Here is a 13,369-nt window from a genome sequence, read left to right as displayed (position 1 = left end):
TCTGATAAGGTAGTAACTTGCAGTGTATAGAATTCTTCTGAAGTCAGAGTTGGTAATGCATTGTTCCATAAAACTTTCCCTTTGAAGGAAAAAAACACTAATTTCTACAAAATGTGTCTGCAGCTAGAAAGATGGTACCTCTCTAGGTAGAGGTGAGGGCATGTTGTCCTTATTTATTTTTGAATTTTTACCACTCTCCATGATCTTTCCTCTCTCAATTTCTTCTTTGGCTTGTGACAGGCACCTATCTGGGAAGGAGCCCATTCACCCTCCAGTGAACCTACCACCAGCTAAAAGCATTGCAGTCCTCTGCTCTGATTCTTCCCAAGACTGGCAGGACGCCCCAGCAGGTGCCCTCTGCACTTTTAGTGTGCCTTCATCCCTGTTCTTCTGTCTTGTCTGCTGTCAGGTTTGGTCACTCCAAGGTCTGACTCTGGTCTCTGCTGCCCTCTTGACTTTTCATTCTTATCTCCCTGTCTCCTTTGTTTTTCTTAGGCTACATGGTTTTGTATAGGTATCAAAGGCCAAAATTAGGATTTTCCAAATCTACACAGAGAGTCACTGGATATTGGGTGTAACCGTGAAGTCTGTGTTTTCTCATTTAATCTGCAAACATTTATTGAGCCTTCTTTATGTACCAGATGTGAGCGCTTCCTTGGGGGCACCTGACAATCTGATGGGTAAGACTGTGCTCTGTGATCAGTGTCTATTGCTTTTAAGCAAAAAAGGTGGGGTTTTACTTGATTCCTGTTTCATCTGGAACAATCCGTAAATGTGGGCTTTATTCCAGAAAGTCAAGGTTTTATTGCAGTAGTTTTTCAAAGTTTAATTAAGTGATCGTGTCTTGCCTGAGTGTTCATCTAAATGGATGGTGACTGTAAGACAGAAGTACCTACTCTTTTGTTCCCCTGAACTCTTAATTTAAAAGTCTGATATGGAATTAATGTGATTAATTCTTAATTAACATTTCCTGCAACTGTTGTACAAAGAAAATAGAGGAATGTATAATGAACGTAAATAACTCATGTCAGTGTCTATTTGAAGCAGTTAATGTAATAATAATGGCACTAGATTAATGCTTATCATGCAGTTTAAGCAAGTCACTCAATCTCTAAGGTTTCCCCATCTGTAAAATGGGTTTTTTGTCATTTGCTTGCTTTTTTGGAGTCGTTGCAAGATTCAGACTTGACCAGGTATGTGAACACCTTGTATAAATTATAAAAAACTACAAAAGTAAGGTTTTGATTTAAACTGTATAGTCTATCACTATCTGGGAAAATTTAGGGACGTTAGGGAGGAAAATAAACATTTAATCACAACTAAGGCCAGGCAGAGAAAGGTGTTTTATGTTAATTTAAAGTAAACCATCTTAAAAACCTTAAAACTGCATAAGGGAGGTTATAGATTATTCCTATTTTAGAGATGGAAAACTGAGAATTAGAGAAACTAAAATAAATAATCTGCCCAAGTACACAGAGTTGGTAAGTGGTGTGGCTGGGATCCTATTCTGGTGTTAGACTTCTGTGCTAAAACCTCTTCTTCCATTTCTCCAAAAGTGCTTGCTTTGGTAGGAAAGAAACTAATACTTACATTATAATGTTTAATAAACAGACTTCATATTTCAAATTCAGAAGCATTAAAAAATTGCAAAGCCTACCGATATATAATATATGTAATATATTTTATATATATAATTTTTTTCCTATAGGTTATAATTATTGTGGGTTTTTTTTACACCTCAGATTTTTCGTTTTCTTATTTGCGTGGCTGTGTCTGGTATATACATTTTTGTTTTGCAGAATCCTTTAACTTTGGAATCAGTGAAACGACTAATAGCAGAAGGTAATAAAGAAGAACTACAAAACTGTTTTGGGGCCCGAATGCAGTTTGGGACAGCTGGTCTTCGAGCTGCTATGGGAGCAGGAATTTCTCATATGAATGACTTGACCATCATCCAGACTACACAGGTACCACATTTTTATTGTTCTTAGTTACTCTTGATATATCCCCTGGCTCTACTTGGTAGACATAATTTGTTTTAATTATGGTCATGTCTTGCGGGCTTGGCTAGGCATAGGTACTCACCACCATTTACTTCATAAAGTCAGGTTCGTGGAGTTGGTTAAAGCAGCACTTGTTTGAAGACTCATATAACCATCCATCCATCCATTTAACAGATTGATTGAGTGCCTACTATGTGCCAGGCATTGGGGATATAATAATAACTAAAATAGAGAGATTGTATCATGGAGTTTTCATTTCAGCACAAACCCACCAACTAAGCTGACCGACTTTTACGGTCTTGTAATTTTTGCCATGTCTGTACTGATGCAAGCACTGAAAATCTTTTCTAACTGCCAGAATTACCAAGAGCCTATTATATTTAGTTTTAATTCATAGTATGGGTTGAAATTATTACTGAGTTTCCTTGACTTCTTAATTTGTGAATTTTGTCATCAGAGTCTAGACCCAACTTTTAGAAATAGAGATGAAGACTTCGACAAAACGGAAGAGCTGCCCTTGAGTTTTGGGAATACTGTTTTTTAGGGATATGAAATAGAACAGATTATTCTCATTATTTCTTCAACTTGGACTTGTTAAAAACGAAGATCACTTTAAATCTGGGAAAGGAAAAGCTAGAAAATTGCCTAATGATGATTTCATGTGCTTTGCGTGTATGTACAAGTGTAAAAGGCAGAACTGGGCATATTCTACCGAAACTCCGATAAGGAAAACTTATCTAAGGGCACAGCATTGCTGTGGGAACTGGCTGCAAATTTTTGGTAAGCTGTAGGGCTTCCTGAGATCTTTCTGGAGAGAAGGCTTAGAATGAAGTGAGTCTGGGAATTCTGTTCCAGTTTGTGGATAACATAGGGACTGTGCTGCTAAATAAGGTCGTCTTCTGTTCCAGTTACTAGGGCTGTGTAACAGATCGTCCAAAACATAGTGATTTAAAAACAGTAACCACATTTCTTTTGTTTACAAATCTGCAATTTGGGTAAAGCTCAGTGCGACAGCTCATCTGTTTTACTCAGTGTCACCTGGGCCAGTTTAGAGTCTGGAATCATTTGAAGGCTGATTCATTCATATGTCTACAGTTATTGTTGGCTGTTGGATGGGATCTTAGCTGGAGCTGGAACATGTGGCCTGGGCTTCCTTACAGCGTGGTGTCTGGGTTCTAAGGGAGCATCCAGAGAAGAAGAGAGAAAGAATGTGCCAGTGGTAGCTATATTGACTTTTATGACCAAGCTTTCAAAGTCACTTATTTCCTCCATATTCTCTGCTTGTCAAAAGCAAGTCAATATGTCTGGTTCATATTCAAGGAGAGGGAACATAGACATCCACTACTCATTGGAGGACAGAGGTTATGATTTCCTTTTGCCAATAAATTTTTGCTTTATTTTATCTTCTTTGTGATCTATGTGTTCTTCTCTATTATATATATAAAAGATGTGTTAAAACATACACTCTTTTGGGCCAGCCCGGTGGTGCACTCGGTAGAGTGCGGCGCTTGGGAGCGCAGTGGCGCTCCTGACGAGGGTTCGGATCCCATATAGAGACCGGTCCGCTCACTGGTTGGGTGCGGTGCGGGCGCGACACCGAGGGTTGCGATCCCGTTGCCGGTTGCGGTACGGGCGTGACACTGAGGGTTGCGATCCCGTTACCAGTCACGAAAAAAAGACAAAAAGGAAAAAAAAAAACATACACTCTTTTAATTCATGGGGTGTTGCGGTACGGGCGTGACACTGAGGGTTGCGATCCCGTTACCAGTCACGAAAAAAAGACAAAAAGGAAAAAAAAAAACATACACTCTTTTAATTCATGGGGTGTTGCGGTACGGGCGTGACACTGAGGGTTGCGATCCCGTTACCAGTCACGAAAAAAAGACAAAAAGGAAAAAAAAAAACATACACTCTTTTAATTCATGGGGTATTCTTAGGGATTTTGCAGGTACCTAGAAAAACAATTCAGTGACCTGAAACAGAGAGGTGTTGTGATCAGCTTTGATGCCCGAGCTCATCCACCCAGTGGAGGCAACAGCAGAAGGTATTAAAACATTTTTAGAATATAATTTTTTTTTGTAGTTTATTTTACGGTTTTATTTTTAATCACTATTCAATAGCTTGACTTTACATTCATTAGCTACATTGCTTAACTGTAAGGATGATAGGTGAATTCTGTTTGTGACTTTTAGAAGTTCTGGTTTTAGGGAGAGAGGGAGAGGGGAAGAGGAACGGATAAAGGGTCATGAAAATCGACTACAATATATACTGAGAAGTTAAAAAAAGAAATACTGGTTTTACATTTGGTTAAGAAAATAAAGTACTTAGACAATTTGCAATGTAATAGCTGTCTAAATGAAAGAATTTTTTTTAACTGGCAATGCTATCTCTCCCTCTCACTTGATTCCTTTTACGTAATTTTTTCCTTCCGCTATTCATAAGTCTTATGACTCCCTTCCCATTCTGGGCTACCTAATTCAAGCTGCATTTTTCTAACATTCGCAACCAATGGGACTCTGTAGGCAGATGATGATGATGACTACGATTGTAATAGCAACCATTATTTGAGTACTGGTCATGAACCAGCCATTTATTATTTACTCATTTTATCCTCACAACAACCTATAAGGGATGTACTTTTATCTCTTTGCCTGAGATCATAAAGTGGGAAGAGGAGCCACAATTTAAGCATAAGGAGGCTGGCACCAGAGGTCAGCAAACTTTTTCTCTAAAGGACAGACAGTAAATATCTTACACACTGCACACTGCAGTCTCCATCACAACTGCGCAACTGCCATGTAGCACAAAAACACTCACAGATAATACGTAAATGAATGGGCATGTGGGGTTCCAGTAAAACTTTACTTACAAGACAGTAAAACATTAGTTTACTGACCCCTGCACTTAGCCATGTTATGTGATTCTCTTTTTTACCTGAACACTTCTCCTATTATGATGAATTTTTATCATTCCAGACTATAAGTATTAATAATTTCTTAGGTTGGGAAGAACTTACAAATATTTATTATTAATGAAAAGTCTTATTAACTTCCATTGCTGGGTAAGGTTATAGAGACCTGATCTTTGCCCATCAGAAGCTTCCAATCTAAGAGACAAGCACTGATGGGAACAAATGTATGGCCATGAGGAAGGGAACATGGCCAGGGAAAAAGACCAGATGACATCAGCCGCCAGACTGAACTCAGGAGGGCATTAGGTTTTTGGTCTTCAGCTTTACAGGCTCAGAATGTGACTTTTGTCAATAAAGCCAGAGAGAGGCTGTAGCTCTGGGGGATAGGTGCACAGGAACCACATTCACAAGAGAGTGAGATAGTGCAGAACAGGATATCAGCTTGCCAGTTTACAGATGGTGGATGTACAGGTAGAACTAGATCACAAGCATGTTCTGCTGCCCAAGCAGTTGGTCACACCCTCCGGCCAGAGCATGCACAGTGCATATATGTGGCTAACTGTGACTGCTTTGCTTCTCAGATTTCTTCATTTTAGGCCGACTCCCTTGCTTCCCATTGACACATCCTTCAGATATGTTAACATTGTCGATAAAGGGACAGGAGTTTCTTGCTGTGGCCTTGGAGCCATATCATTTCCTTAAAATGACTGATGTTGCTGATTCTATTTGAGTTTATGGTACAAGTCTGAGAGCTGCATGGGATGGGGTGAAGCTCAGGGCAATTCTCTGTCACCTGCCACCTGCAAGACATTTAGAGATTATAACATAAATATTAAATCAATACACGGTAAAACATTCATGATGAGTAAATGAAATCTTCCTAATGAGCTGGAAATTATTGCAGTTTCAGAATTTTACATAAAGATGTGTTTATTAGTTCTTTAATCTTGGAATTTTAAATATCTGGTGGGGAATGTAGGCAGTAACTATTGAGTGTAGGCAGAGAACACATTGAATTTTTTTTTTGTGCACATATGTAACCTTATATATGTATATGTGCTGAGTGTCTCTTTTGCTGACTTTAAGACAGGGCCTTGAAAGTCTGCCCAAAGACAGGATAAGTCATTTTTGCCCTCATGAAATGCCCTCTGTAGCAGTCATCATGGATCATAACGTGAAAATGGCATCTTGAAGATGGCAGAGATCAAAGGGGTCCAGGCTCCTGCTATTTGGGAAGTCACATTGCCAGCCCTGAACAGCTTACGATTACATGAGAGAAATAAACTGCTATTTTATTTAAAAAAAAGAAAAGAGTGGGCCGGCCCGGTGGCGCACTGGATAGTGCGCCGCTTGGGAAGCGCGGCGGCGCTCCCGCCCGAGGGTTCGGATCCCACATACAGACCGGTTCCCGCTCACTGGCTGGGCGAGGCGCGGGAGCAACACCGAGGGTTGCGATCCCGTTGCTGGTCCCCGGTCCGGTACGGGGGCAACACTGAGGGTTGCCGGACACGGAAAAAGACAAAAAAAAAAAAAAAAAAACTCAGCTGAGGATGCAAAGAAACCGGAATGAACTAAACTTCAGAAAGCAAAGTGTCTTCACAGAAGAGAAAGTGTTCATGGCTGCTCTTATTCCTGGTGAAACAGTGGGAACAAGGGAGAAACCAACCAAAACTTTAAGAAACTTACCCACCATGTGTGTTTGGGCATAATAGATCAGAATTCAAAGGAGCCCCAGCTATATAGCAGGTCAAAAAAAAAAAAAAAAAAGAAAGAAAAGAGGGGCCAGCCTGTAGCTCACTCAGGAGAGTGTGGTGCTGATAACACCAAGGCTGCGGGTTCAGATCCCTATATAGGGATGGCCGGTTTGCTCACTTGGGAGAGCGTGGTGCTGACAACACCAAGTCAAGGGTTAAGATCCCCTTACTGGTCATCTTTAAAAAATAAATAAATAAATAAATAAAAGAAAAGGAAAAAGAAAGGGACTTCTGGGCCTTCTAATGAATGCAGTTTGTATTTTATTCAGATTTTTATTAAGAGCGTTCTGATGAATTTTGTTATTTTTATCACTTTCTACTATATAGAGGCATTTTTTTTTACTGTGAAATTATTTTTGTGTTACTATCGATCCTAGGAATGTTAACACATTAGTTGTTAAAGTATGAAGATCTCCCCTTTTTGTTCCAGCCAGCTCCCAGAACAAAGCTAGTGTACAAGAATTATTTGGAGAGAGAATGAATGATCTGATGGTTTAATCCAGGAATGTTATAACGTTGCTTATTCTAAATAAATTGATCATTTATTTATGATAAAGTATTTTACCCCAAACATGAAGAAAGATTTGATGCCATGTTCTGTGTCCTGCCCTAAGCCACTTGCTATAGAAGTTGAGAAAAATATCAAATATTAAGTTTTCTTTTCAGGGCTCATTGGAACCAAAATGTTTGTGTGTGTGTGTGTGTGTGTGTATGTGTGTGTGTGTGTGTGTGTGTGTGTATGCCAATATGTCTTATATTTCCAATAAAACAATGTCTAGTCAAATTCTGGTCTACTTGGTGTGTACTAGATTGTGACAGGTTTAGACGAGGGTTTCTCAGACTCTGCACTATTGACATGTGACTTCACACTGACTGGATAATTCTTTGTTGCAGGGGACTGCTCTGTGCATTGTAGGGTACTTAGCAGCATCCCTGGCCTCCACCCACGAGCTGCCAGTAGCACCTCCCCCCTCCCTCCAGTGTGACAAACAAAAGTGTCTCCAGACATTTCAGATGCCCCACGGGGGACAGAATGGCCCTGGCTGAGAACCACTGAGACTGAGTTGAAAGACTCAGGTCCAGCTGGGCTCAGCTGCTTAGTGACTGTGGGACACAGGGCCAGATACCTGGCCTGTGTTGGCTTTAGTCCTATTTCTGTAAAGCAAAGGAATGGAATGAGATGACTCCTAAGGGTGCTCCAGCTTTAATGTTCTGTGCCAATGTGAATGTTTGTGATAAATGTTTGCCCTGATCCGGCTGCATTCATTTCCTTCTTTCATCACCCACGATCTTGACAACTCAACTCTCTTTTCCTTCCCTGTCATTCTACATGTCCAGATTTGCCCGACTTGCTGCAACCACATTTGTCTGTCAGGGGATTCCTGTGTACCTCTTTTCTGATATAACCCCAACCCCCTTTGTGGTAAGTAACTGTTTCCTTTTATAATTTCCTGTCACGGGATCAGGATGGGACTTGGCTGAGTTTTATAGTCTATTGTGCTATTGGGATCCGGGTATTTGAATGACAGATCTGGCATTTTTTGGCCCTTCTCTTTTCTGTCCAGGAATGTTTCTCCTACGTCCTAGTAATATTTCTCTGCTGTTCAACTTTCAACTCATCAGAACTGATTTTTAAAAAGTACAATTTAACTTTTGCTTGCATTCTAAGGATATTTTAGCACGTTAGCAAAATGTCTTTTGTGTGTTTGTTTTAAAATTTGGTTTGTAGTCCATTTTCTCAGCTATCACAACTAAGAAACTTCTTAGGTCTAAATCTGAATTTACCTAAAACCCTATCTTATCATGAATATTTTGATAAGTTGGTGCACCACCTTTTTATACAAATGTTTCATTCTAAATACTATTCATGGCTAGTATAGAGAGCATGCTTGGCGTGTTTTAGTAAGACTTTCATCAAATCCTTAATGTAGCAGAATCTAAAGAAAAGGACAGTAGGGATGGTGACAGCTGTTCTTTTAAGTAGACAGAACTGTTAAGAACTGGGCCAGATGCTGAGATTGTATGTTTTTAGATGTAGTTACTTACATCGAGTAGAAATGAGGGCCGAGCCCGTGGCGCACTCGGGAGAGTGCGGCACTGGGAGTGCAGCAGCGCTGCCGCCGCGGGTTCAGATCCTATATAGGGATGGCCTTGCAGTGTGCACTCACTGGCTGAGTGCGGTGTGGCCGGTCTCAAAAAGGACAAAAAAAAAAAAAAAGAAAGAAATGAGAGTATATCGGTACAGAAGCAAGTATTGTGTTTGCTGTCTCTTGTGCACTCACAGGCAGATGCAGCACCTCCAGGATTGTAAATAACCCAGCGGACAGTCTATGTCACACCTAAATGTAGTTTAAGTGTCATTGTTTGATGGATAAATTGCAGTGCGTTCAAGCATCCTAATTATCTTCTGTATTAAGTGTTAATAGCTACTATTTGGGGATCAGACATGAATTAAATGAGTGTCTCATGATCATTTTCCCATGCTGGGGAGTGGTTCTACCCTTTTCTTTTCCTCAAAACACCTGAGAGATGTGACATAACTTCCAAGGGGACAAATGACTTGCAGTGACTCTTAGTGGGAGGGTGGAAGGAGACAGATGGTTCAAATCTTGGGTTGCCTGTGTGTAGTAAATCTCATTTGCAGACGTAGGGGGAATAATCCAGTTCTTCTCCCCATATGGTGAAGTAGTCTCGTAAAGGTGGGAGCTAAATCAAAATTGGAAGGAGAGATATTTAGCCCTGGAGTGAGAGATAAATAAGCAACCTGCAAGAATGCTCTCTGTGTCCTCAAATTTTTTTCTCAACCCTTTCCTTAAAAGTAAATGAAAAAGAGCAGGAGAAGTGAAAGCAGCTGGGGAGAATAAACCGAATCCATAAGCCTCTGTCCCAAGCAGAAGCCTGAAAGAATGTGGAGTGGAGCCTTAGACCATCTTTTTGTTTGAAGAGTTTTCTATTTCTACCAAGGAGATGACAGAATGAGAAGCACACACCAGGAAACTACTCACTTTCCTTATTAGCACACACATCTTGGAATTTTGAGCAGCCAGTTAATAAGAGTCTTAATATAAGAGTCTTGAGTATGGGGTAATAAGGGGTAATAAGAGTCTTGAGTATGGCACAAAAATATTGAATGACACATCACGACATTTATATGTATGTTTATTAAAAGGGAACAAGTTGGCACAAATATATAGTAGACATTTTAAGTATATCTAATTTCTTGTTAAAAACTGTTTCTTGTTTCCTGCTGTATTACAGCCCTACACAGTATTGCATTTGAAACTTTGTGCTGGGATCATGATAACTGCCTCTCACAATCCAAAGCAAGATAATGGTTATAAGGTATTTTTCTTTTTCTCTCCACACGTGTGTCCTATAGGAATCCTATACCTCTACTGTTTGGGAACATAGGTAATGGGTGCTTTATTTACTAACCCTTGTAGTAGTCCGTTTTCTGTTGCTGATAACAGAATACCTGAAATGGGGTAATTTGTAAAGAAATGAGATTTATTTCTTACAATTTTGGAGGCTGAGATGTCCAAGGTCCAGGGGGCACATCTGGTGAGAGCCTTCTTCTTGGTGGCGGCTCTATACAGACCAGTGGCAACGCAGGGTATCATGTGGCAAGGACGGGGAAGAGGGCTGTTAACATGCTCACTTGCTTTCCTTGTAAAACCACCAGTCCGCATGCATGACAGCCCATTAAACCATCAACTCATTATTCCATGAATGGATTAATGCATTTATGACAGCATACTCCTTATAATCCAACAATCCAATTACCTCTTAATGGCCCACCCTTTCAACACTGCCACATTGGGAATCAAGCTCCCCTGTGAGCTTTGGAAGGGACAGACATTTAAACCATAGCAACCCTAAACTTTCTGAATGTGCTCTTGGGTTCTCTAGGTCTATTGGGATAATGGAGCTCAGATCATCTCTCCTCACGATAAAGGGATTTCTCAAGCTATTGAAGAAAATCTAGAGCCATGGCCTCAAGCATGGGATGATTCTTTACTTGATGGCAGTCCGCTTCTTCATGACCCAAGTGCTTCCATCAATAACGACTACTTTGAAGAACTTAAAAAATACTGTTTTCACAGGTAAAATGGAATGTGCCTTCACTGATCTTAAATGAGTTAAGTTAATGTGATTCAGCCAAATTATATCAATTTTCATTTAATTTTTCTCTGTAATTGGTGCATATACTATAGCTGCATCCAGTTTTAGAGGCTTAAAGGGACAGTAAATATTTTGGGCTTTGTGGGCCTTACAGACTTTTTCAGCTACTTAACTCTGCTGTTGTAGTACAAAAATAGCCATAAATGATACATCAGTGAAGGAGTGCAAACACCAAAAAACTTTATTTACGATAGCAGGTGGCTGGCCCATAGGCCATAGTTTGCTGACCCATTGTAGACTCATATACAAGGGGTCTTCAAAAAGATCTTGGAAAGACTCATATTATCTTTTACTTTGATTTTTCCAAGAACTTTTGTGTGTGTTTGTGTAGTATCTTATCACTGAAGTATCTGACACACCCCCTTACATGAGGACCAAGAAGGACATGGGTTTTGAGAGCAAGAAGACAGAGTGAAACCTTGCTCCATTGGTGCTTGGGGCAATAACTGATAGTTACCCCCAGGGGGCAACACCAGATGACTATATAGAATGGAAAAAGAGCAAGCTCTGTGCTCTGTCCCCTTGCACCAAAACCCCACCTCCCATCACAGCCTCAGATAGAGGGTGTGCCATATATTAAACTGACAGGAGCAGACGCTGCACTGGCTCTCAGCCAGAGAGGCTGAGAAGCAATCTCCACCAACTCTGAAGTAGCCTTATATATGTGTATGGAAGAGTAGTGTTGTATATACATATATATATATATGTGTGTGTATGTTACCTTAAAAAAAGCACTGAAAAGTATTGAATAAGAAACAGTGGCATTTTTCCTATCTTTTCAGAAATTTTCTGTGCATATGCAACCATATATATGTGTATGTATAATATACTTCAAAGTCATACATAGGAATATAGTGTGCATGTAGTTTGTTCAGTGTCCTTTTCCTCCAGTTAATTTGTCATGGACACCTTTCTTTGTCAGTCCCTATTAGTCCTGACTCTTGTTTTAAGGCTTCTGCACCCATTTGTTTAATAAGTGACATGGACTTGATATTTACAGTCAGGTACAAAGTGGACTAGACAGGGTTGTCCTTCTTGAGTATGCTGTAGGTCTCAGCACTCCTGATTGTCCCCCTAGCAAGAAACCACTGCTTTTAAGGAAGGTGAATTCCTAGATTATCTCTAACATTGTATTTGTTGGACCACCTGGGAGTGGCAGGTCCAGTACAGTATGGACCACAGTCCCATCTGGAGGGAGCGGCGATACCGACTCTGTGGCTGTACGCAAACATAGATCCAAATTGTCACATCGTCTTATTTTTTCTCCCCTAGAGAAATTAGAAAGCTGGATTTTGTATGTGAAGTCTCCTAATTTCTAGATGTGGGTGGCCATTTGTTCAAATGCATGTAATTCCAACAAAATGCATTTGTGACCCTTCCCTCTGCTCCTCTGATTTAATTTTACAAAGACTGAAGGGTTTTTTTTTTTTTTTTTTTTTTTTTTTTTTTTCCTCCTGTCTGTTAGCACCAACCCCAATGTCATTAACTGTTTTGGAGGGACAGTGGCCTGGCATTTTAGAAAGTGTGCTGGTCTAATAATACTAGTTGTGTTTCTGTTTCTTGTAACTTTGTGGTTTCGGGCAAGGCACTTCCCCTCTCTGAGCCCTGAGTGTTTTCCTCAGATGATTTCTAGGGGTGTTTTCTGCTTGGAAATTCTAGAGTTCAGAAATCGAGGGGAAGCTGCCAATCACAGAATGGACTTTGGGTTTGTGTGCAGATAATGTGTTTCTCCAACAGGGCATGTTTGTCTTCTGGGGTCACACACATAGGTAATTGTACTATCTTGATGGCCCAACTTTGCTAGGATAGAAGGCTTACTATGGGCAGGTGGAAGGATGAGAGAGAAAAGGGTGACAAAGAGCTTTAATTAAGTCAGTGGCTCTTAACCTCTGAAAACCTAGGGGAAGCTGTGAACCTAGGAAAATGCTCACATGCATAATACTTTGTGTCCATTTAAAAGGGGGTTCACAGATCTCCTTTTAACCCTGAATCCTGGTTAAGAAACTTCAAACTGGCATGTTTGTTTCCACTGACCTTTAAGACACCTCCTCCAGGAAGCCTCTCTTGACTTCTATGCTGTTTTCCCACTGCCACAGTGCCCCCCTCTTCCCTGTACTTCTCAGAGAGGTTGACATTACCTGTTCCTGCCTGTCTTTCCCTGGGAGGGCAGGGGCTGGCTTGGTTGTTCCCCGCATGCCCCCTGCCTGGCACTGAGTGGGCTTCAGCAAGTACAAGTATTTGCTGAATGGAACTGAGGAATAGGTCCCGACACCGAAGCAGGGGTGGCCTAGCCTTATTCCATGGGGCAGTGCAATTACATTGAGTTGGCTTAGAACCTGACTGACTCAAATGCAAATCCATTCACTTCCGCCAGCTGTGGGTTGATGAATAGTGGCAAAGACGTGAGGGTTGCCTGTAAATTATTGTGCAGCTTGAGAGGGGCTGGGCTGGGCTGGAGGGAAAGGACTTTCAAGGAGGCAGCCTCATGAGGAGGCCTCTTCTCTTTCTTCTTAACCTCC

At 40.8% G+C, this 13,369-nt stretch overlaps 1 protein-coding gene across 2 annotated transcripts in view; it reads left to right on the top strand.

Annotated features, from left to right (window-relative positions):
- Positions 1-276: 276 nt before the first annotated feature.
- The window catches only part of PGM2 (phosphoglucomutase 2), a 31,970-nt gene continuing 18,877 nt past the window's right edge, over positions 277-13,369 (top strand). Inside the window, exons 1-7 of one of the 2 annotated variants that reach the window (XM_008586338.1) lie at positions 277-350; positions 496-680; positions 1,800-1,967; positions 3,941-4,047; positions 8,007-8,091; positions 9,927-10,010; positions 10,578-10,771. In XM_008586338.1, coding sequence (XP_008584560.1) covers positions 1,881-1,967; positions 3,941-4,047; positions 8,007-8,091; positions 9,927-10,010; positions 10,578-10,771 — 557 coding nt within the window. In that variant the 5' untranslated portion in view covers positions 277-350; positions 496-680; positions 1,800-1,880. The remainder of the gene's footprint in view (positions 351-495; positions 681-1,799; positions 1,968-3,940; positions 4,048-8,006; positions 8,092-9,926; positions 10,011-10,577; positions 10,772-13,369) is intronic. The other variant, XM_008586337.1, reaches the window with a different exon arrangement.

The sequence above is a fragment of the Galeopterus variegatus genome, unplaced genomic scaffold (assembly GCF_000696425.1).
Source record: "Galeopterus variegatus unplaced genomic scaffold, G_variegatus-3.0.2 Scaffold3942, whole genome shotgun sequence".
Classification (NCBI taxonomy): Eukaryota; Metazoa; Chordata; class Mammalia; order Dermoptera; family Cynocephalidae; genus Galeopterus; species Galeopterus variegatus.
The sequence above is the reverse complement of the archived record's forward strand: the minus strand, read 5'-3'. Positions and strand labels throughout refer to the sequence as shown.